The sequence below is a fragment of the Lipotes vexillifer genome, unplaced genomic scaffold (assembly GCF_000442215.2).
Source record: "Lipotes vexillifer unplaced genomic scaffold, Lipotes_vexillifer_v1.1 scaffold672, whole genome shotgun sequence".
In the NCBI taxonomy this organism is placed as follows: Eukaryota; Metazoa; Chordata; class Mammalia; order Artiodactyla; family Lipotidae; genus Lipotes; species Lipotes vexillifer.
Window position 1 is genome coordinate 763,279 of NW_006787454.1, and position 24,484 is coordinate 787,762.

At 34.5% G+C, this 24,484-nt stretch overlaps 1 protein-coding gene across 1 annotated transcript in view; it reads left to right on the forward strand.

The window, feature by feature from the left end:
- Positions 1–16,133, forward strand: part of SGPP1 (sphingosine-1-phosphate phosphatase 1) — a 30,701-nt gene extending 14,568 nt beyond the window's left edge. Inside the window, exons 2-3 of the mRNA XM_007460066.1 lie at positions 6,789–6,878; positions 13,678–16,133. Of these exons, the coding sequence (XP_007460128.1) occupies positions 6,789–6,878; positions 13,678–14,229 (642 nt within the window). The 3' untranslated portion in view covers positions 14,230–16,133. The remainder of the gene's footprint in view (positions 1–6,788; positions 6,879–13,677) is intronic.
- The last annotated feature ends 8,351 nt before the right edge of the window (positions 16,134–24,484 follow it).

Consider the following 24,484-nt stretch of genomic DNA (forward strand, 5'->3'; position numbering starts at 1 on the left):
TACGCGGGCCTCTCACTGTTGTGGCCTCTCCCGTTGCGGAGCCCAGGCTCCAGACGCGCAGGCTCAGCGGCCAAGGCTCACGGGCCTAGCTGCTCTGCGGCATGTGGGATCTTCCCGGACAGGGGCACGAATCCGTGTCCCCTGCATCGGCAGGCGGACTCTCAACCACTGTGCCACCAGGGAAGCCCTTGTTGTTCTTTTTAAAGAAATAACTTTTAGTTGTGTTGCTTCTCTTGTTTTTCTATTCTGTATTTCATTTTTCTCCACTCTTATCATTTTATTATTTCCCTCAGTTGCTAGCTTTGCATTTAGTTTGCTCTTCTTTTTCTAGTCCTCAAGGTACAGAGTTGTGACTGATTTCTTTCTTTTTAACGTAGGGCTCCACTGTTATACACTTCCCTCTGAGTGCTACTTTTATTGTATTACATGATTTTTATTATGTTGTGTTTCGTTTTTATTTGTCTCTATTTTATAACTTCCCTGTGATTTTATCTTTGGCCTATGGTTATTTAAGGGTAGTTTAATTTCGGGACCTCCCTGGTGGTCCAGTGGTTAAGAATCTGTCTTCTGGGCTTCCCTGGTGGCGCAGTGGTTGAGAGTCCGCCTGCCGATGCAGGGGACACAGGTTCGTGCCCTGGTCTCGTGCCCTGGTCCGGGAAGATCCCACATGCCGCGGAGCGGCTAGGCCTGTGAGCCATGGCCGCTGAACCTGCGTGTCCGGAGCCTGTGCTCCGCAACGGGAGAAGCCACAACAGTGAGAGGCCCGCGTACCGCGAAAAAAAAAAAAGAATCTGTCTTCTGATGCAGGGTACACGGGTTCGATCCCTGGTCAGGGAACTAAGATCCCACATGCCACGGGACAGCTAAGCCTGCACTACAACTACTGAGCCCTTCCGCTCTAGAGCCTGCGGGCCACAACTAGAGAGAAGCCCGTGGGCTGCAACTAGAGAAGCCCCCGCACCACAAGGAAGAGCCCTCGAGTGGCAACGCGTGCCGCAACTAAGACCCAACACAGCCAAACAACAATTTTAAAAAAAAAGAGTAGTTTAATTTCTACATACAGTTGATCCTCATTTTTCAGTGGATTGCTTGTTTGTAAGTTTACCTATTCAGTAGAATTTGTCACTCGAGAATCAGTACATTCAGACCTGTGCAGAGTGGTGAAAAATTTGAGTCACCTGGCATACATGTTCCCAGCCAAGGCTGAGCAAGGCAATAAACTGCTTTCATGTTTCAGCTGTTATACTGTAAACAAGAGTCCTTTTTGCAGTCTGTTCAGTACCACATTTGTCATGTCTTTGTGCTTTTTTTTGATGGCCTTGCTGTTTAAAATGGTCCCCAAGCTGCAGTGCTGTTTAGTGTTCCTACATACAAGAAGGCTGTGATATGCTTTACAAAGGAAATATACGTGTGTGAAGTAAGATTCATTCAGGCACCAGTTATAGTTCTTTTGGCCATGAGGTCAATATTAATGCATCAACAATATAGTACATCCAGAAAAGGGAAGAGAAAATTCACTGATGTGTATGTAAGGCCACTCTGGAAATGCTGAAGTATTATCTGTAGTGTCTGATAGAAGCTATGGAAAACATGGAAAAGTGGCTGACTTTGTGGATTCATGAGATGATAACCAATTAAAAAAAAGAAAGCACAGTGGACAGCATCGTTATGAAGCTGAAAGCCAATGAAATCATGTTACCCAGAGTAAGGAAAATATTAAATTCTTCTCTTGTAGTACTGACTGGCCTGCACATTTCAAAAGACTATACAGCATGAAAAATGTTAAACTTGCAATAATCCTGAGTCAAGATCAAGAGGCTGTGGGAGAATCTTTAGGTTGTCTGCTAAGTGTTATTTAGGAAAAAGGCTATGTGGAAAAGCAGGTTTTCAATGCTGGTGAGACTGGCTTATAGAACTATTTCTCCAATTCTGTCAATGTTTGCTTCAGTTATTTTTGGGCTTTGTTTGGTGCAAATGTGTTTACAATCATTATATCTTCTTAATGAATTGATCCTTTTATCAATACATATTGTCCTTTGTCTTTGGTAACAGTTTTTGACTTGAAGTCTGTTTTTTCTGATTTTAGTAGTGCCACATAGTTCTCTCTTTTGGTTACTGTTTGCATGAAATATGTTTTTCCATTTGTTCACATTCAACCTGTTTGTGTCTTTGGATCCAAAGTGAGTGTCTTTAGGCAGCATATAGTTGGATCGTGTTTTCTTATCCATTCTACCAATCTCTGCCTTTCATTGGAGAGTTTAAACCATTTCCATCTAAAGTAATTACTGATAAAGAATGACTTTTGACATTTTGCTATATTCTGTGTGTCTTATGCATTTTTTACTTCTAATTTCCTACATTACTGTTTTCTTTTGAGTTTTTTATAGTGTACCTTTTTTTTTTTTTTTTTTTTACTTGTTTTAAACTAGCCCACATGCTATATAGCAGACACTATGAGCACAGCTTCAGGACTACTATTCCTCCTTTTACAACCACTGAGACCTGGGTTCAAATCCAATGGGAAAGGGAACTGGAGGGTTATGGCGTACCATTTTGATTCCCTTCTTATTTCCTTTTGTGTATATTTTTTCGATACTTTCTTTGTGGTTACCATGGGGATTACAATTAATAACTAGATGTATTTTGTAGGTATAACTGACACTTTTAATGGATTGGATGATGGGTATGAATGAGAAAGTCAAGGTTAACGACAAGGTATTTGGCCTGAGGAATGGAACAGTGGAGAAGTCATTTATTAGGAAGGAGATAACCATAGGAATTTAAGCTGGTCACATGTGGAGATGGCAGAGAAATCAGGAGTTCAGATTTAGTCATGTTACATTTGAGATGCCTCTTAGACATTGATCACGTAGGCAGTTGGATATAAAAGTGAGATTCAGGAGACGTGTCCTGGCTAGAGATGGAAATTTGAGTCATGAACATATGGATTGTATATAAATCCTTGGGACTGGATGAGATCACTAAGGGAGTGAGTGTAGATTGGGAAATGGGCACACTAATACTAAAGAGCTGTGAATAAAGGGGGGAACTAACAAAAATGACTGAAAAGGAGTGGTCTATGTATATTTTATATATTTGTAATAGATTCTGTCATTTCTTAGGAAAGGATAATTCCACATAAATCTGTTTTCTTTCCAGCAATATCTAAATGAGGACAGTGGTCCTAAATATTAGTGGTCCTAAATTTTAGAGACAGTTTAACATAAAATAAAAAGGTAGTTATAATTTGGATATTCTTAAATATAAAATAAGTGTACCAAATGAATTGGTTATTATGCATAATCTTTCTCCCCCAACATGATCCCACTTTAGGAATATTACTTTATCTAGTTTTTCTAGGTGGTTTTACTTTTTATAGTCATTAAAATCTGTGATCTTTTCTATCTGCTTAAAAGATTGCTTGATAAAATACTTCTTTGCTTTGATAGTGTAATTATACTGAATTCTGTTCTGTGGGGAGAGAATGTGAAAGTTATGTAGTCAGAACTGAATCAGGTCTTCCCCCAAATGTGTTTCTTTCCACAAAAAAAATCTAGGGAAAATATTGTGAAGGTAGAGACTAATGGCTTAAAAAAATCAACCATCAATGGAAAAAAAAGTGACTTGTTCTTTTCCCAAGTAGTCATCTTACCCCAGTGAGATCTAAAGGTGCTCTGGAATAGGGGAAAAGCTTCCGCATCTAGCTTGTTTGCATTCCTGAGTCTCCCATTTAAACACCTTGGAGTTAGTAAACCTGAATAAAGGTGGATTAAGTTAAGTTAAATTCAGTTAACTTAAAATGCTTCTTTTTGCCTACCTCAGTCCTAGCTTTTGAGACTTAATAAATGAATTTTTCTTCTATCTATTGTGTAAGAGAATTCCCACCAATAACTTTGTACTTTTTTACTTCCTTATGGGCTCTCAGTGAAAAAAGAGAAAGAAGAAAGACGCATAGGAGACTTTTTTGGTGGTGGTGGTAGTTTTTACTTCTTTGCCTCTCCCTTGCTATTAACAGTTAAAAAAAAATAACAGAAAAATTGAAAATACCTGAGTGCCTGCTACAGAGACAAAAGCCACTATTATCATCTCTCACCTAGATTGTAACAGCAGCCTCCTAACTGGTCTTCCCGCTTCCACCCTTGCTCCCTTATTGTCTAATCCCATGACACTGCTCTGCTCAAAACCCTGCAATGGCTCCCCATTTGATTCCCCACAAAATCAGAATTCTTACGGAGGGCTCTCAGGCTCTGGTTGCCATGACCTCTCTCACCTCTCCTCCTACCTGCTCTCTCTGTTCCAGCCACACTAGCTTCCTTGCCAGTCGCATTTCCTCATTAAAGACTTTGCTCTACCTGATCCCACTCCCTCATATATGTTCTTTCCCCAGATACCTGGTTGGCTAATTCTCTCACTTCCATCCAGTCTTGCCTTAAATCTCAGCTTGTCAATATAAAGCCTACACTGACTATCTTTTAATACTTTAACCTGGCCCACTCACACTCCCATACTCCTAATCCTACTTCTGTTACAGTTTTAATTATGATAGGTGTGGTTATGCTCTGGTAATGACTTCACCCTGAAAACAGCTTAACAACAAAAGCTTATTTCTCATTTGTGTTTCATATCCATTATGGGTTAGCAAACAACTCTGTTCCACTTAGAACCTCAGGGACCCAGGCTGATGGAAGTTTGCCCATCTTGTGATGTATCTCAACATGCAGCTTCCAGCATCACATCTGTAGGGAAGAGAGAGTTCATAGAATGGTTGAAAGGGGCAGAAGTCACCTTTTTCCCAGTTTACTGTCAGAACCAGTCACATGGCCCCAATCTAACTGCAAAAGGAGCCCAAGGAATATTTGGTGAACATTACTGTTTCAACACCTGTCCTCTTTTTATTCCTCCATAGTACTTATCATGTTTTAGTGTATGATTTGTATATTTTATATAAAATGTCATTTATATAGTTACATATTGTATAATTTGCATATTTTGTGTTTATTATTTAGTGCCTTTCCTCAGCAAGAATTTAAAACTTATTCTCCTAGAAAACCTCACTACTTACAGCTTCTTGGACACAAGCATTTCTTCATTTGTTCCTGCTGTTTGTAATGTCCTCTATCTTTTTTGCCCTGTGCTCCTTTTTCCTCTAAAGAGTAAATCCTACTTATCATTTGGGACAATTTGAATCTTAATCTGGGAGACTCAACTAACATCCTTAAACTAAGTTAAAGGCCCATCCCTTAGACTGCCTTTGAATTTTTATTATACTCCTATCATAGCCCTTAACCTCCTTATAGGGTTACATGTCTGTCTGCCCCATTAACCAAGTTCCTCATGCATATGGAAGAATGTCTGGAGAAATACATGGAGCCTAGAAAAGAAACTATGAGGATCTGAATAAGGACAGTATAAGTAGGGTGAAAAGATGACAGAATCAAGAAGTATTTAGAAAGTAAAATCAGCAAGACTTGCTTATTGGTTGAATATGAGGGATAAGGGAGAAGTCAAGGATAATTCATACATCTCATTTAGGTTATGATACTTCCAAATGAAATAGGGAATATGAGAGGAGGAACAAGTCTAGGTGGTAGGATGATGAGTTGGGTTTGAGGTATAGTATATTTAACTCCATAAGGATCTCAAGATGGAGATATGTGCAGGGGTTGGCTAAATGGTTCTTAATCCAAGGACATGGATAGGTGTTCAGCATGCTAAGTAGTAGTTAAAAGATAAGAAAAGATGAGACTGCCAATAACTACTAAGGGCAGAACCCTTAGTTAAACTAACGTTTAAGGAACAATTAGAGGAATACATGCTCTTGTGCAGAAAACACAGAAAAAAATAGCTGGTGAAAGGGGAACCACGAGAGTGTGATGCTGTAGAAATCGAGGTATTTAGACTTTCAGGAAGAAATATGTGGGCCATGTTAAAAGCAGTAGAGAAGTCAAATCAAAACAACTGTGTACTAAGTCTTGACCACTCTTCTTGCAACCTTAACTCTTTCAACTCCACTTCTTATTGAACCACCTTGAATTCTTATTGAATTGAACTATCTTGGCTTCAATTTCATTGAGAAATTTGAAGTTATCAGGCACATGCCCATCCATCAGTCATTTCCTCCTTCCGTTTAATATCAGGAGCTTCAAAGCCAAGTCTAATACCAGTGCCATTAATACTAAGAGTTGTCTACATTTTAAGTTTTTTCCCAATTTATGGCTTTCTGCTCCCAGTATCCCACCAAAATTTTTTGCAATAAGGTTGCCATTTGAAATTTTAGTGGAGGGGCAAAAATGGACAACAAATTACGTGATGCTGAATATCAAAAGGAAGATGTGGAAATGGCAAATAGCAGTCAGTCACTGATGGAAGTGAGAAGGAGATAATGCCTCCTCCCCAAGGGAGCAATGATATTCACCTGGACCAGATTCAGGTGTTATTCCAGAGGCACTTTCATTTTGGAGCTACAGTAAAAGTAAAAGTATGTCTCTTACCTGTTTTTCTTCTGTAGCATACCAGTGATTGAATCTTTACTGTAGAAGCAAAAATGAGCCAATTCCCACAACGAAGATTGTAGAAGCATTCCATTTGATTCATTTGTTCATTCATGTAAAAGTATTTCCTGAATGTCTGCTATGTGCCATGCTTATGGTTAGGTGCTGGGAATACAACGGAGAGTAAAAAACACACAGTTCTTGTTCTCCTGGAGTTTTGTAGTATAGTGATTTTTTATTTGCTTGTTTATATTTAACCTAATTTATTTAACTAATTTTACTTTTTTTTCCCTTTAGTATCCTCTTATATATGGACTGATTCTTATTCCCTGCTGGTGTTCTCTAGTTTGCCTAAGTAGAATTTACATGGGCATGCACTCCATTCTGGTAAGGAAAACATTGTGTTCATAGAGCTTTATGTTTTTCTAAAATCGACAGGCAATTGTATAATTTTTGATCATTTTCAAACTTACTAGAAACCTAAATGAGAAAATATAGTTACTGTAAATCTTCTTTGTTTTGCAAAAATAGAAACAGGATGCTTTGTAAAGTTTTGATGTAGTTATCACGTATTTCATACAAACAGTTCCCACAATAACCAAGTATTATACTCAGGATAACATTTCTCCCTCCTTCCATTTTCACTTTTCTTTTCTTTCTCATTCTCTTCTATGCCTTTCCTACCACTGAGTCACAACCAACAATGTAAATACAGACATCAAGGAGCTCTACTTGTAAGTGAGGAGCCAGTGACTAGAAGCTAAATGAACTTAAAACTGTCCTGGTGCCACTTGTATTTGAATATTAAACTCTAGTTTTCTTCTCTTTCCTGAAAGTATTTTAGGGCTTACATCAGATATTTTATTTTGAGAATGCAATTCAGTTTCAAAAGCAGCAGCACAGAGACACTGTACTCTTTCAGCCAGCCACGCCTACTCACTTCCCTTCCCCTCTATCCCATTGACATTTCCTAGTTCTGGCCTGTACCGTCTCTTAACCAGATTACTGCAGCAGCTTCTTAATTAGCAGCCCCACTTCCAATAAGACACTGCTCTGTACAGTGTTTAGCCTCCTGTTGTAGTTTACTGTCCAAAACACAAGTATGATGCCATACTGAATGACTTATGTTTCCTCAAATGCAAAGGGTGTTTCATATCCCAATACCATTAGGAACGCCACATGGAATGCCCTTTCCCTTTTCTTTGCCTAATGGACTATCCTCTCCTGTTCTTCACGACACACAAAAAAACATTATCTCCTAAAGCCTCATTACCTTCCCCATCTCTCCTTTCTCAAGACTGGTTAGGTAGCCTTTCTCCCAGAGCTTATGGAACATAATTCTGGCATAGCACTTATGCTAAATTGCTGTTGCTTTTTTCTTTATCTTTCATCCCCACTAGATAATAAGCCACATGAGAAAAGTAACTCTCTATCCCTTGCATTTAGTGTGGTGTCTCTTAGGACACTCTGTGAATGTATTATGTATTATCTTGTAGATAAAGGATCAGAAGAAAGATGGAGAGATAGAAATGAATTCATGGAATCCAGAAGTTTATAATAGGTTATATAAAATTTTTCTTGTCCTTAACAAGTTCACATTTTTAGACTTTTCTACTCATAAAAGTGTCTCATTAGCTTCGTAGCTGTAGAAGTATTGGGTTTCTACTTCTTCCTCAGATTGCCTGCTTCCAGCAGCTGCCCCTTCACTAGTAAATTTCCAGAAGTGCCAAATGCTATGTTAAGAAGCAAGCTATTTGTGTTTTATTTTTTATAATTATTTATATTAATGCAAATTATGAATTGGCATATAATTCTGTCTTTCTGACTAATCTCTACTAATTTTATAATAGACTGAGTATCACATTTTTATATCAAATCTAATATTGGTCACATGAAAATGTTTTCCATCTCTGTGCCATGTTACAGTTATTCCCTTCCACTACCAATTAGCAATATTGCACCTAAAAAACTAACAAAAGGTTATGCACCTATGAATGATAATATTATCCCTAGATTCATTATCATCATAAAAGAGGAATAAGAATCTTAATATATTGAATATGTAATCTCAACCATGCTGTTCTTAAAACAAAGGAAATGTATAGTGAATTAATTAAATATTCAAGCTGAGTTCAGTTCATGTTTAGATACTGGATAACATCTGTTCTTGAATCAGCTGAAGTAAAAACAATATTGATGTATTATTTTTCAAATCATGAGTCAGACAACCAAATCATGAGTCCAATAACCCTCGGTCTTTTTTTTTGGCCGCACTGTGAGGCTTGTGGGATCTTAGTTCCCAGACCAGGGATTGAACCCGGGCCCCAGCAGTGAGAACACCAAGTCCTAACCACTGGACCACCAGGGAATTCCCCAGCCTGTCTTTTAATTATTCAAAAACGATCTTGTCCCATAAAATGTCTTCATCAGTTTTATTCTGACTAGCTACTGAATTTTATTTTGTATAGCATTGCAAGTTGTTTTCCTTTTAAAAGTAAAATCACAGATGACTTGCAAGCATTGTAAATTATGTTTCTGTATTATAAGCACAATTATTCCTAATCAATAATATATTGGTTTTATCATTTGATAATTGATATATGAAGTTATAGTCATAATGAACCGCCCCCTTTTTACATTATGGATCTAATATATTCCCACAATTTTCACTTTTTCCTATATTTTAATGCTTCAGAAATTACCTGCATTTTGAACTATTTTCTTAATCATAATTTGTATCTTCATTGTTTATTGTGAAATTACTATGGAACTATAGGCAGAGTATGCCCTAGAAGTTGCTGATAGGTGCTTAGATGCCATATTATCTAAGCAGATGTCTTTATTAACATTAAGAAGAAAGTTCTAATAATGTAGTCTAAATATTTTATATTAACGAGCACTTTGTTCAGTATTTTCCATATGCTTTGTTTTTATTGTTATAACACAAAGAGCAACACTTAAGTTTATTTTTAACATTTGCCTACCTTCCTAAATAGATTTTCTTAATCCCCAGAAAAGTAGAGGAGTTACCACATCCATTTTTCCTCTATTTATGTATGTATGTATGTATGTATGTATTTATGTATTTGTTTGTTTGTTTATTTTTTTGGCCGTGCCATGCGGCATGCGGGATCTTAGTTCCCCAACCGGGATCGGACCCATTGGGAGTGCAGTCGTAACTTAATGGGGAAGTCCCCATTTTTCCTTTATTCATTATCAAACCTAGCTCTAAAAATTTCTTGAAACACAAGCCATTTTTAAATTACTAGATTAAGTACTTGACAAATTACTATTTTGTTTCTACATTAGTAAAATTATGAATATGTTATAATTACATTTACCCAAAATTGTACTAAAAGTTTATTTTTCTATATGTGGAAAGTCTTTTTAGAAAGGTATTATGAGATCATAAAGTAGAATGTACCTCTCAAACCCATTTTTATAACAAGACATAAAAATCAAACTAACCAAACAGCAGGAAAAATCCTAAAACCATGTTATAGAGAAAGATCCAGAACAGTAAACACTAAGAGTTTTAATAGTGGTTATTTCTGGGTAATAATTACTTGTTATTGTTTATCCATATTTTCTAGTTTTTCTGTACTGAACATGTATTAAATTTGAATTTTAATTAAAGATAAAAATTTCAAAATCCATCCCTAATAATGCCTTTATAATCAAGGATTGCATTCCAATAATACATTTTGTTAGAAACCCTGTTGGCATCACTGACATGTTGAATTAGAAGCAGAACACCTGAAATATGTTACAATTAAAAAAAAAACAAACCCCTAGGAGCCAGCAGAAGTCTTGAATTCTAGCCTCAGCGAATCACTAGCCTCTCTAGTTTTATTTACTGTTTGGAAGAAATGAAAAGGAGACAATTTCAGATTTAAAACATAAGAAATCTTTATTGAATTTATGGTATTTGATATCTTCTACTGTAAATTTGATAACCATGAACATTCCATTCAAATGTGTAATTATTAACTTTTATGGCATATATGTTATCTATAATTAATAAGTATCTAAAATTATTTGCTAAGTTTCTTTTTGGAAAATTTCCTACTTTGAGTTCTTTATGCTACCTTTAACATCAACTTTTCTTTATTGCACACTTTGTGCTGTAATGCTTAAAACCACTTAGTTACACATTTTAATATTGTACATTAAATTGATATTACACTGATAGCCACCATGTTTATGTCCTGAATTCAATCATTCTTCCTTCTGGTTCTGTAGCATGGAAATTAAATGTGCCTTGTTATCCAGGATAATATTATAAATAATTAATAATTCCATTAGAAAAGGAGGCAGATTTGTATAGAGACTTGTAGCAATCTAAGTTTATTATTCATAGAGCTATAAAAGAAAAGCAGAGGACAACAAATATTGGATGTTTTATGTCATAATGAAATATACATATAAAAATATAATTGATGTGTTATCATATATATATATATATAATATGTAAATCAGCAAGAAAAAGAAAATCCAAAGGAATAGTTGCCCTAAAGACACAAATATACATTGTATAGAAAAGGAACAGTCCATAAACATATGAAATAATGCTTAATTAATTATCAGGGAAATGCAAATAAAACATCAAGAAATACCAACTGATGGGATATAAATTTCTATAAACATTTTGGAAATTTTTTATTGTCTTGTAAAATTGAACGTGCACATATACTATTATTCTGCCATTACATTCCTAGGCATATGTCCTGGAGAAACTTTCATAGACCCATACGGGAACATAAAAAGAAAGAACATAGAGGCATTGTTTATAATGCTGGTTGGTTTAAGAATGTATACCAATTAAGAAAGCATTCAAGCTCAACCATAACCAATGAACTAATCCAAAAGCTGAAAACATCCTAAGTGACCATCAGTGGGAAAATAGATAAATTGTATAACCACACAATAAAATATTACATGGTTGTGACAGTGAATGACCTATAACTAACTACATATGATGAATGAATCTTAAAAACTTAATGTTAAGTGTAAAAAGCAAATCAAAAGAGACTGCATACTGCCTAACATTTTTATAAAGCTCAGAAAGAAGCAAAACTAAGTAATGTTTTGTTTGGAGATATGTGATAAAACAGTTTTTAAAAGCAGGTATTTATTCAGCTAATACTCAGGCTTATGCAGAGTGATAGAACTAGGAAACAGCATACCAATAGATTCAAAGTACTGGTAATATTATAGTTCTTTTTGGGGGCAGTGATTTCATAGATATTCTTTCTGTAATTTCACATATACTTTACGTATCTTATTCTATGTACTAACCATTACATAATAAAAATCTTAGGACAGAAAAACATTAAGCAACTACTCTGTTGCTTAACTGTATTGAATGCTGTTGAGAAGTAACAATTGTTTTGGGCAGCATAAAGGTCACTAGTATCCATGAAAAGAGTGGTTTCAATGCAGTGATGAGTTTGGGGAAAAAAAAGATGTGAGAAAGTGGAGGCAGTGAATATAAGCAACTCTTCTGATAAATTTTTCAGTGATACTAGATCCCAGGGTTTCGTTTTGTTTGTTTTAAGGTGGAAATTCTGAAACAGTTTTGTTCATGTCAGGAATGATTCAGAAAGGAAAGTTCTTTTAATAATAGTGTTATTTCCTCCGATAAACCATCTTCTATTTTCTACCCAGTTGTTTGTACCTAAAAGTAGGAGTAGGAGTCATTTTTGATCCCTTTTTCTTTTGCTTCTCTCTTACATTCAGATCATCACCAAGTTGAAGTTCGTCAGCTCTAATTTTAAAATATTTTACTAAATCCATCTATGTACGTCTCCTTATATGGACCATATCTAGAGTGAACCACTACAGTAGCCTCCCACTAGTGTCTCCTGTCTTCCATACTTTACCCCTATAATATATTCTCTACACAGCAGATGGAATGTTCTTCTGTAAATATCCATCAGATTTTATTACACTCCTACTTGGGAATCTTTCAGGCTCCCTATCACTTTTGAAATAAAATCTGAACTTCTTACCTAGCCTACAGGGGCCCTATCTACATGATTTGACATCTGCCTGTTTCTTGGATCTCATATCACATCACTCTTCTCACTATTTGAGCCACATGGAATTTCTCTCAGTTCCTTGAACTCACTAGGTTCTTTTCTGCCTCAAGGCCTTGGCACTTGGTATTCCCTCTACCTGGGACACTTCTCCTTAGATCTAAAGATAGGGCTGACTCTTTTTTGGAATCAGATTTCTGCTTAAGGGTCACCTCCTCAGACAGGTTTTCCTAATCACTCTAATAGGGTCTTTCATCATTCTATCCCATTGTCTTGTTTTAATTTCTTTATAACAATCTGAAATTGTAATATTTATCTATTTTTTACTCACATGGTTATTGTCAGTCATCCCCACTAAAATGTAAGCTCTATGGCATAGGAATCTTTTCATTTATTAAGCAGTGTATCCTCACCCCCTAAAATAGCATCAGGCACATGTAGGTACTCAATAAGTATTTGTTCAGTGAATAAATGAATGAATGAGAAAAGGAAAAATAGGCTTTGTATCCTCTTTAGTCTTGGAAATAATTATGTATTTAAATGTGTGATTATTATATTAAATGCATGAAGATGAAGTCTTTGAAAAATAAGTACAGTTGATCCTTGGACAATGCGGAGGTCAGCACAATCAAAAATCTACCTATCATTACAGAGTGCCCTTCATAAACTTGGTTCCTCTGTATCTGCAGTTCCTTTGTATCAGGGGTTCTGCATCCTCACATTCAACCAACGGGGATCATGTAGTACTGTACTACTGTTTACTATTGAAAAAAATCAGCAGTTAAGTGGATCCACACAATTCAAACTCATGTTGTTTAAGGGTCAGCTGTATATTGTTTTTCCCAGAAATCACTACATACGTTAAGCATAGTTTATTGTTCATTTGAATATACATTTGTGTATAGCATATATGTATTGATTTGTAAAAGGGCAGAGCTATAAAAGCATAATCATTTTATTATCATCAATGAATCTTTTTAGTATTATTAAAACAGCTTTTAGAACCTATTATATAAAGTTTACTTTAAGAATGTGACATATTTTAAAAATGTACATTTATTAACATTGAAATGTGAAATATATATATATATTTCCTTAAATGCCAAAAAAGTATTATACTAAACAACTCTACCTTCTTCTTTTCTCAGGATGTTATTGCTGGATTCGTATATACCGTTTTAATCTTAGCTATCTTCTATCCATTTGTGGACCTGATTGACAACTTCAACCAAACTCACAAATATGCTCCGTTAATCATCATCGGGCTTCATTTAGCCTTGGGGATCTTTTCTTTCACTCTAGACACTTGGAGTACATCCCGGGGAGACACAGCTGAGATTCTAGGAAGTGGTGCTGGGATTGCATGTGGATCTCATTTTACCTATAAAATGGGTCTAATATTAGATCCTCCTCTGGATATATTACCTTTACCTACGCCCTCCATTTCAGTGACTCTGTTTGGAAAAGCCATATTGCGGATTCTCGTAGGGATGTTGTTTGTACTAGTAGTCAGAGATATAATGAAAAGGATCACTATTCCTTTAGCCTGTAAAATCTTCAATATACCATGTGATGATGTTCGAAAAGCAAGACAGCACATGGAAGTTGAACTTCCTTATCGGTATATTACCTATGGAATGGTTGGTTTCTCTATCACATTTTTTGTTCCTTACATATTTTTCTTTATTGGTATCTCTTGATGGAGAAATATTGTTTACGATAAGAAAGGAGGGTATCAGTTACTGATATCTAAAACCATATTCTAGTTAAAAGCCAAATCAGAGTTAGGCTTTTGCAGGAATTTAACTTAAATAATTATTTAAGTAAATTCATAGGAGTCAGTGCATTTTATCATTGCACATCCAGTTATTGTTTTAGGTGAGCTGAGCTATTTCAACATTGAGAAAATGATAAGTATCCATTCGGAATGTTCATGTAATATTTGGAGAGTTTTATGCTGTTATGGATTCAAGTTATATATAATATATATTAAGGAACATAATATATAATTATGTATCTAATATATGTTATATATAAAATAATATACCTAAGTTTTTTTTTAAACCATGGGGGTGTATTATAAAATCAATAATAATATGCAAACAGTTGTGCCTGTGTATTTGGACTTAATACAGGTATGTTGTTATTAACAGATATACTTAATGTTTATTTACTGTGGGAGCCGTTTCCTAATCAAATTGCATAATTACTAGACCAGAATTCGTATGCTACCACATATTGATTTCCTGCCTCTTTTTATACTGCCATCACCTTTCATGTTACTCATGATGTTGAACATAGGAGGCATTTTTAATGGACCAAATTTTCAGAAAAATTAGTTTTTGAATTCCTTTTTTTTGTTTCCCAGTTCTGTACACTGTGTTGAATGTACTTTATTTGCACTTGTTCTGGACATTAGTTTAATAATTCAGGTACTGAATTTTATTGCTTGCTAATTGTGCCTTTCTGTTGCTGAATTAAGAAATGCCATGTATACTGTGATATAAAAATAAGACTAACTTTATCTTAAGTTACATATAATCAGACAAATATTTTAAAAAATATCTGTCAAGCTAACAGGGCTAGCAGTAAACCACCTTCAGTTCTTTAGCCTTTGTTTAGGAAGAAATGTGGAATGGACTAAACTTTCTCACTAATTTATTGGGAACCTAAATGGATAAATATTTCCATTTTTGTAGGTATTTTTCTGTGCATTGTAAGTTATAGGAACAAGATATATTTTTTGTACATTGTCTTGATCGTTTATACTACAGGTAGATATTTCCAATGAATGGAACTGTAATTGAACTTTATAGATGGGACAATGCACATTTCATATGTAAACAAACCATTTTTCTAAATTATTTGGAAATGATTGGGTTTAGCAGTGTTAACTTTTAATACCATTTATTAGCTACTGTGGTAAATTATAAAATTTTAAAGTATCAGTGTTTTAGGTCCTATTATTTTTTTCAACCTTTTATTATTTTCATGGTGGAATATTTGAGTATAAATATTAAACTATTCTTTATTCTGTTTGTGCCTTTATATTTTGAAGTGTAATTGTAATTAGGTTAACGTTAAGTTTATTTGTAGTAAGTTTTTCATAAAGAAGAGAATTAACTTTCCATGTAAATGAGCATCAGGTATGGAATTACTGACTTAGTGCAATATCTGTCTGATTATCCAGAGGTATCAACTTAAGATGTTTCTATTTTGGGCAGCATAACTATTTGAGCTCATATTTTTATAATTATGATTGAGAATTTAGGGACATGGTAATTTTTGCCAATAGTGAATCTGATAATTGTAAGTAAAACAACTAAATTTTCAACATTTACCTATTAGTTAACAGAAAACCAAGGCACTTAGGAACATATCGGTACGTTGGAAAATGTGCAAAGAAATTTTCTTTCAAAATGTGTTCACTGAATCAAATTTTAGGGACTATTTCCCATAATTTGAGTATATGCTATCTTATTAATTTTTCTATCTAGCTTAAAAGGTATTCAAAAATATTCCATTTCTTTGTGATTTATTATTTTCTGTCCTATGATAGTTCCATGCTAAATGTATTTTAAAATAAAAGCCAAATTCAAGTTTGGAGGGTGTTTTGTTTGCCTTCTATGCATTTGTTTCTGTATTGTCTGGTAGAGATTTATAAAATATATCTAGTATTTTCATTCTAGCAGTCTTTTCCTGTGAAGCATTTTATTCAATATAAGTACTGTTTTTAGAAACAGAAGACATTGAAGAAATTCTTTAAGGTTCAAACTGCTTTGGGCTCTGTATATGATCATTCTGACACTGTACTTTTAGTGAATAGTTTTATAACTTTATTTTTAAAACTTATGCATAAAACATGTTTCAGTAAAATCCACGACTGAGTATTGTAGGTAGTTGACTGTTAATCCATTAATCCAGGAATTAATCATAATACAAAGAACAGGTACTTTTACAAGCAAAATAAACATACGGACATTTCATTTTGTAATTATAAAGTGCCATGACATGTGAACTGCAAAAACTAGGGCTTCCTGAAAGTCATTATAAGACCTAATATAAAGCAATGCTACTATAGTAGATTTATGTAATTTAATTTTATCTACTAGCTTTCTTTACAAGTAATGTTTATTAAATGTGTCTTTCAAAGACAACACAAAAATTAATTCAGTGATATGAGTATAATTTAAAGGCAGATTTTCATAAAATGTTTGATAAAGATGAGTAAATGTTAAAATGTTTTTATTTTGAGTAAAACTGTATATAATCACACAATTTTATATGGCAAAGATTTTTTAATTGCCAAAGCAATTTCATTCTTGTTAATGAAGAATGTTTACTCTAGATTTAAAACCAAGCTGTTTAATCTGGACATCACTAAGGCCCAGTTTTTAAAATGCAACTTTATAGCTGAATTAGTTTTTCTGAAGGGAGTTTTTGTTGTTTGCTGTGGAGATTATTTTGAGAAAGGGAAGAGGCAATAGTTTGAGAAAGTAATTTGATGTAGTGGATGTTACTATGCAATTATTTTGTCAAATTTTGGTCATGTTCTTCCAGTTTGTGCTGTTATATACATAAGTTAAAAAGAAAAATTTTAGGGCTTCCCTGGTGGCGCAGTGGTTGGGAGTCCACCTGCCGGTGCAGGGGACGCGGGTTCGTGCCCGGCCCGGGGGGATCCCGCGTCCTGCGGAGCAGCTGGGCCCGTGGGCCATGGCCGCTGAGCCTGCGCGTCCGGAGCCTGTGCTCCAAAGCGGGAGAGGCCACAGCAGTGGGAGGCCCGCGTACGGCAAAAAAAAAAAGAAAAAAGAAAACTTTTAAACTTGAATTTTAAATAACTTTTACACTTGGATTTAAATGGTGGTTACATAGGCTATAAATAGCACAATAAAAATGTTTTAACATGCTAATTACAAAGGACATTTTAGAAAGTTCTTCATTTTTAAGCACACCAGACCACTACAAATCTTTATAAACAAAGCATGCCATGCCTTCCTTGTGAGACACACAGGATAGAAAATTAAAAGAAATATTTTTTTTTAATAAAAATGTTTACAGAAATAAACACTAACTTTTTAACCTAAACTATCTGGTATCTGCTAATTTGTCCTTCTTTTTTCCTTTCATCATGTTTAGTCTTGGTGCACTTTCCATGGATGTCTAAAAAGCCTAGCTCCTAGTACTGTAAGCGACAGGATATGACAGAAATCTAAAGTGTGTTTTTAAAGGGTATTTTCCTGTCATTTTCTAAAAGCCAAGTGAATTTTAAAATAGCTTTATGACCTATACTAACATTGTATCATGATGTCTACAACATCATTGGGTTTATTTCAACCTTAAATGTCATAAAGTCCATTATCTCAGGTTTTAAAAGTTCATACACTTACCTCTTATGCTGTTTGCAATATTTGATTTAATACATATTTTTAAAGTTTCCTTTGTTACATAATGACATTTTCTTATGAGATGTAAAATGGATTCTCTTTTTAAAAAATAGTTACTACAGTAATATTACCTCTTCAGATTTGAGGTTTGTCCCTTGTCCTAAATTAGGGGTTCTCATAACTGAAATCCATTGTAGCACATATCACAACCTGTGATTATTTATGTATCATTTTCTTAAATTTTCTATCTTCATCTCCATGATGTAAGCTCTATGAGGAAAAGTGGCTTGTGCCTCTATTTACTTCTGGATCCCTGGGACAGAGCACGCATAATAATATATATTGAATGAATACCCAGTCCCTAGACAGGCTTCAGTATGTGTATTTATCTGGGTGAAAAATTCTACAATTTTCATCAGCTTCTCAGAGAGATCGGTGATCTAAAAAACTTTAAAATTATGTAATAGTCTACATTTTACTTCTTGTTCTAGCTGTTTTAAAGGTTTAGATTGTAAATAAATGCATCCAATTCATCTAGTAAAAATTTTGTCACTTTTCATGCAAATATTTAAAGGATAATCATTTAGATTCTTGAAATGTTTTACATGTAATTACTATACTACCCCATTGTATAGAATGTGATTTGTATCCAAATAAGTTTTAAGATGTTATTTTCTTTGGAATTAAAATCTGAGAAGAAAATATTCTGCATATATGGGGATATAACTTTAGTTTCTAGTAATAAGCTATATAAATATGTTCTTGAGAATATTACTTTGTACCGTTTGATCTTTAGTCTTTCACATAACCCACTACTTCACAACCTGTGATTTTTATAATTTAAGTGTAAATATCACTTTAATTATAAATTAAAGTGTAAATAATTAAAATGTAGATGAGATATAGTCAGGGCTTAAATATCAATTTTTTTACTTAAGCACAAAGACTCCCCTGGATTCCAAATGTCTCCAGGCCCAGACTTATGGGACTCAACTGGGGATGGTGACAATAAAGTGGATTCTAATTCCCCTAATATTTAAAGTTCCCCCAGTGTCCCCCTCCCTGCTTTTATCTGGGCTGACTTAAGGGATAAAATTCACCAAACTCATTTTAATGGTGGTGTCACTTTTGCTAATTTCTGATTGAAATGCTGTGATGACAAACTTGAAAAAGTAAAAGAAAAAAAGAAGTTATAGTCCCTCAACATTTCCACTCTGCAAAATGTTTCAAGTAGCTTTACAAAATAAATATTTTAAAAATATTTCTTTCTCTTGGCAGTATATTCCCAAAATCTTATTTAAATTATTCATGGACACAAGCTGTAAATTTTTTAAATTAACATATAATTTATAAATATCATTAATTAATTATAACCCAAACATGACATTTATATCTGAAATATTTTTCTTCCTTTTCTAAAAATAAGTTGTCTACATTTTCCAACTATGTTATATATGTTAAGGCTAATCGTAGATTTACAAAATACTTTATTTTTTTAATCTATTTTTTATTGAAGTATAGTTGAATTACAATGTTGTGTTAATTGCTGTACAGCAAAGTGACTCAGCTATATATATATATATATATATATATATATATATGTATATATACATACACATTCTTTTTCATATTCTTTTCCATCATGGTTTATCACAGGATACTGAATATAGTTCCCTGTGCTATACAGTAGGACCTTGTTGTTTATCCATTTTATATATAAACCAATTTGCACTACTAATCCCAAACTCCCACTCCTACCCTCTCCCACCCGCCTCCCCCTTGGCAACCACCAGTCTATTCAAATGTCCCTGATTTTGTTTCTGTTTCATAGATAGGTTCATTTGTGTCATATTTTAGACTCCACATATAAGTGATATGTGGTATTTGTCTTTGTCTTTCTGACTTCACTTAGTATGATAGTCTCTAGTTGCATCCATGTTGCTGCAAATGGCATTATTTTGTTCTCTTTTTTATGTCTGAATAGTATTCTATTGTATATATGTACCACATCGTCTTTATCCATTCATCTGTCAATGGACATTTAGGTGATTTCCATGTCTTGGCTATTGTGAATAGTACTGCTATGAACATAGGGGTGCATGTATCTCTTTGAATCATAGTTTTGTCTCGATAATATGCGCAGGAGTGGGATTGCTGGGCCATATGGTAAGAATTACAAAATACTTTAGATGTATCTGGCTTCTTAGAGCTCATATATGGCAATTTCTTACCAAGTGCATAAATCTATAATATTATTAGCAGATAATCATGTGCAGTCTTCTTAAATACTTAGGCAGACTGTAACTTTATGATGCATTGTTGAAACAAATGAACGAATGAAATCAGTGAAATAAAATTTCAATGGGCTAAGAGCAGTGTGGTGGGACAGAGGATACATTTTAGGTAGAAGTAATCGGATGAACCAAAACATGGAAATGGGATGTATTAGACCTGTTTGGCAAACAAATGGATTGCAGTTTGTCTGGAGCATCAAGGTACCTGGAAGGGAGTGGTAGAATGTAAAGCTGAGGAGTTTGTTACATTGTTCAGTAAACAACGGTAATAGTGGATGTTGCCTTTCTTTACCAGTAGAAGAGCTGCACTATTTATTGCTTGTGGATGAAATTACACGCAACTTGAAGGTAATCAAAACTATTGTTTGTTCAATAAATAAGGATATATTTTTAATCTGTGATAAAGGAAGAGAGTTGTGTGTTTAGCTTTAAGTCTTGTTTACTTATTGAGAAGAGAAGTAAGGCAATTTTTTATTATTAATCCTGGATTTTATATGAAGAAGCCCAAGGCCTTGAACTTTGGTGGCATGAGATCATGACTGCTACAGTTGCAGTTATTTAAAGGAGCCCCAAGTGACTTACGAGAACTTTGAACATGAAGTTATACGCCCCCAACCTTCCAGCCTCACTAGAGGGTTGTAAAGCAAATAATGGCACACCAAGAACCCCGTGAATGACCCTAAGGAATGCAGCATGAGGACTGCAGAGTTTGCAGGCCTTCATGTGTTCCACGACAAGGACTACCTCCCAGGGGATGCACTGGGATTTCTAGACATGCTCTGGGAGTAATGTTGGTGTTCTTCAATTAATCTCCTAACCCACCATATTTGAGACTGAACTTTCTTCTTTGGTTTGAAGTCAGAACCTATCACACATCTGATCAACCCCAACTGCTTGAGACATGGATTGTGGGGTGAGTGTAGGAAGGATGTTTGCTAGTAGAATCACAGAGACACCATAAATATGTTCTATATATGTCAGGTAATCCACAATACACCCATGAGCACCTGATTTTTCTGATTCAACATTATTGTTCAGGAGGGCTTTTAGCTTCCTCATTAGAAGTGTGTGTCTATTACCTATTTTAAAAGGGCATAATAACTATATTGTCTTATATTTACCTTCCAATTAGCCCTCAAACATGTTACTAGACAGTGCAGATCTGCAAGTATAGCCATTCCATATCATTCACTTGAAACTCTCATTCAAAGAACCCTTTGGCGACTTTTCCATGGGAAGGTTTTGTAAGTAGAACAGAAAGATCATAGAATTTTGTTTTGGGGGACTTTAAGGTGTTCCATGTCATAATATGTTACATTCTTATTCTTGCCCTTGCAAGTCTATCATAAAGCTGACTTCAGATTCCCAGCTTGCAAGCAGTGGTTTCTCTGAAATCCTGACCCTGATAAAGAACTCTTCATTTTTTACAGAACTCTTGTTCATCCTTGTGAAAATTTTTGTGTATGAATTCCATTCTGCATGAAGATGCTGGTGCCAAACTGATATTGACTTTTATGTTCCCATTCTGTGTCTGTTTTCTCCAGTAAATACAACAAAACAGGTATGTTGAATAAAAGAAACAGACTCAAGCCAGTATGTTACAGATGACGTCAGAAGAGCAGAATTTTTGTTTTGACTTTGTTTTGTCTTTGACTATAATTTGCTGTATACCTTTAGGCACTAGCTCCGTCTTCGTGAAACACCATGTCCTCCCATATAAAATGGAGACGTTGGACTTGATGTTCTCTAAGATCCCTTTCAACACTAAAATTTAATAAACTGTACTAGACGAAGCATGCAAAAGCAAAGGGAATATTTCTATTGGTTTTATGAGGATACTGAAATTTAACGGAAAAAATTTTACTCCCTTTTCACTGATGGGATAGAGTCGAAGGAGCCTATCTTGTCCTGTCTGTAAAAGGTTTGTAGACACCCATCTAAGAAAGTTTCAAGTTTCTCCAAAGAGAAACAATGAGTTAATAGCTTTAGAAGGGTCATAATAAGAGGTTATAAGTCTCCGTTATAATTCTTGTTTGAATCACAAGGTTTAAAGTGACCACTAGGCATTACCTAATCCAGCCTACTATCCAAATAGCTGTGAACTGTAATCACCCTAAACAGATGGTTCTTTAAAAAATAAAGGGAGGGGGGCAAGGACAGGGTAGACGCCAAAGACCTCAGTAATTCTATAATTCATTAAACAAATCTTGCTAGCTATGGAGATGAACAGTAAATGAAAAAGAGAGAGAGAAAGAGAAAGAAGAAAATTCCCTTTGGGAATCTCAATCAGAACTAAAAGAAAAAACAAAGAAGAGAATGCTTGATAAAGAATGTAAAACTACCTCATTACAAGTATAAATCTCGTATGAACATTGAAGACTCATGTTGTATTTTAGAAAATAAGACCCTTGTAATAAATTCAAGACATTTAAAAATTGCAGAGCACATTATCAAGTTATATTTTTTAAAAATAAAATAAGCAGAACATAAAATCACTACCTTTGTTCATGAGAACATTTCTAAAATTACAACAGTGCTCATTGCAGTAAGGCATTTAAAAAATGTTTCAAAAGTTCTGTTAGAAAACATGAGGTTATTGGAATGTCAGTCAGCTGTTTTCTTACAGTGAAATTTTTTCACAGAAATGAGAAGTTAACTTGCCACAGAAAATTACATGAGATACATATGGATACATTGGTGGTGTAAAAACATTCAAATACAAGAAAAGCAGAAGTCCTATTTGACCATTATAACAATTGCATTCTCCTCCCAGAAGTAACCAGTGTGTTGCCATTCGGAGGGTTTTTTTTTTTTCTTTTGTATGTATATATTCACACATGTTGAAATACATAATTGTGTTTTATAAAAGTTGGGTTTTCTAAATAAAAGCAGGATGTTGTACATATTGTTCTGCAAATTGCTCCCCTCTTTTTTTTTTCCAGTTAATGATATATATTGGAGTTCATAGAGAATTTCTCTCCTGGAGTTATCTTTTTTATCCTGAAACATGGACTTTTCCCTATCTACTAAACTGCTGCCAAGAGCACACAAACATGGTCTGCCTCATGCCTCTGTTCTCAGCTTCTTGCGAATTGTCTGTATATTGTCTTCACTTCCTCACCACCCATTCCGTGTTTTATTTGAGAATTTATAACAATTACAGAAAAGTTAAAAGAATATAATAAAGATCTACATTCCCATTACCTAGAATGAATTACCCTTGGTATTTTGTCATATTTGCTTCCAGTCTATTGTATTTTACTTTTTAAAATTGAGATATAAAATAAATAAAATTGAGATATAATTGACAAATAACATTATATTAGTTTTGACTGTACACATGATTTGATATATGTATATATTATGAAATGATCACCATAATATGCCTAGTTAATATCTATCACTACACAGTTACAATTCTTTTCTTATGATAATATCTTTTAAGATTTACTGTCTTAGCAGCTTTCAAGTATATAATACAGTATTATTAACCGTAGTTGCCATACTGTATGTTACATCCCCATGACTTATTTATTTTATAACTGGAAGTTTGTACCTTTTGGCCGCCTTCACCCATTTTGCCCACTCTTCTCCCCCCACCTCTGGCAACCACCAATCTATTCTCTGTATCCATGAGTTTGTATTTTTGTTTTTTAGATTCCACATATAAATGAGATCATATGGTATTCATCTTTCTCTGCCTGACTTATTTCACTTAGCATAATGCCTTTAAGCTCCATCCATGTTGTCGCAAATGCCAGATGTCATTCTTTTATATGGCTAAATAATATTTCATTGTGTGTGTACATACATGTATTTATTTTCTTCATCCATTCATCCATTGATGGGCTTTTAGGTTGCTTCATGTCTTAACTATTATCAGTGATGCTACAATGAACATAGGGGTACAGATACCTTTTCAATTTAGTGTTTTTGCCTTCTTCGGGTAAATACCCAGAAGTAAAATTGCTGGATCATACAGTAGTCCTGTTTAAAATTCTTGAGCAACTAACATACTGTTTTCTATAGTGGCTACACCAATTTACATTGCCACCAACAGTGTACAGGATTCCCTTTTCTGCATATCTTTATTTGTCTTTTTGATAATAGCCATTCTAACAGGTGTGAGGTGATATCTCATTGTGATTTTGATTTGCATTTCCCTGATGATTAGTGATTTAGTTTATTTTTAAAAAGAAGTAAAACTTTACAGATGAACCTAAGCTTCTTTTAATCATTGCCATATTCCCATCTCCTCTCATGATTTGCAGAGGCAA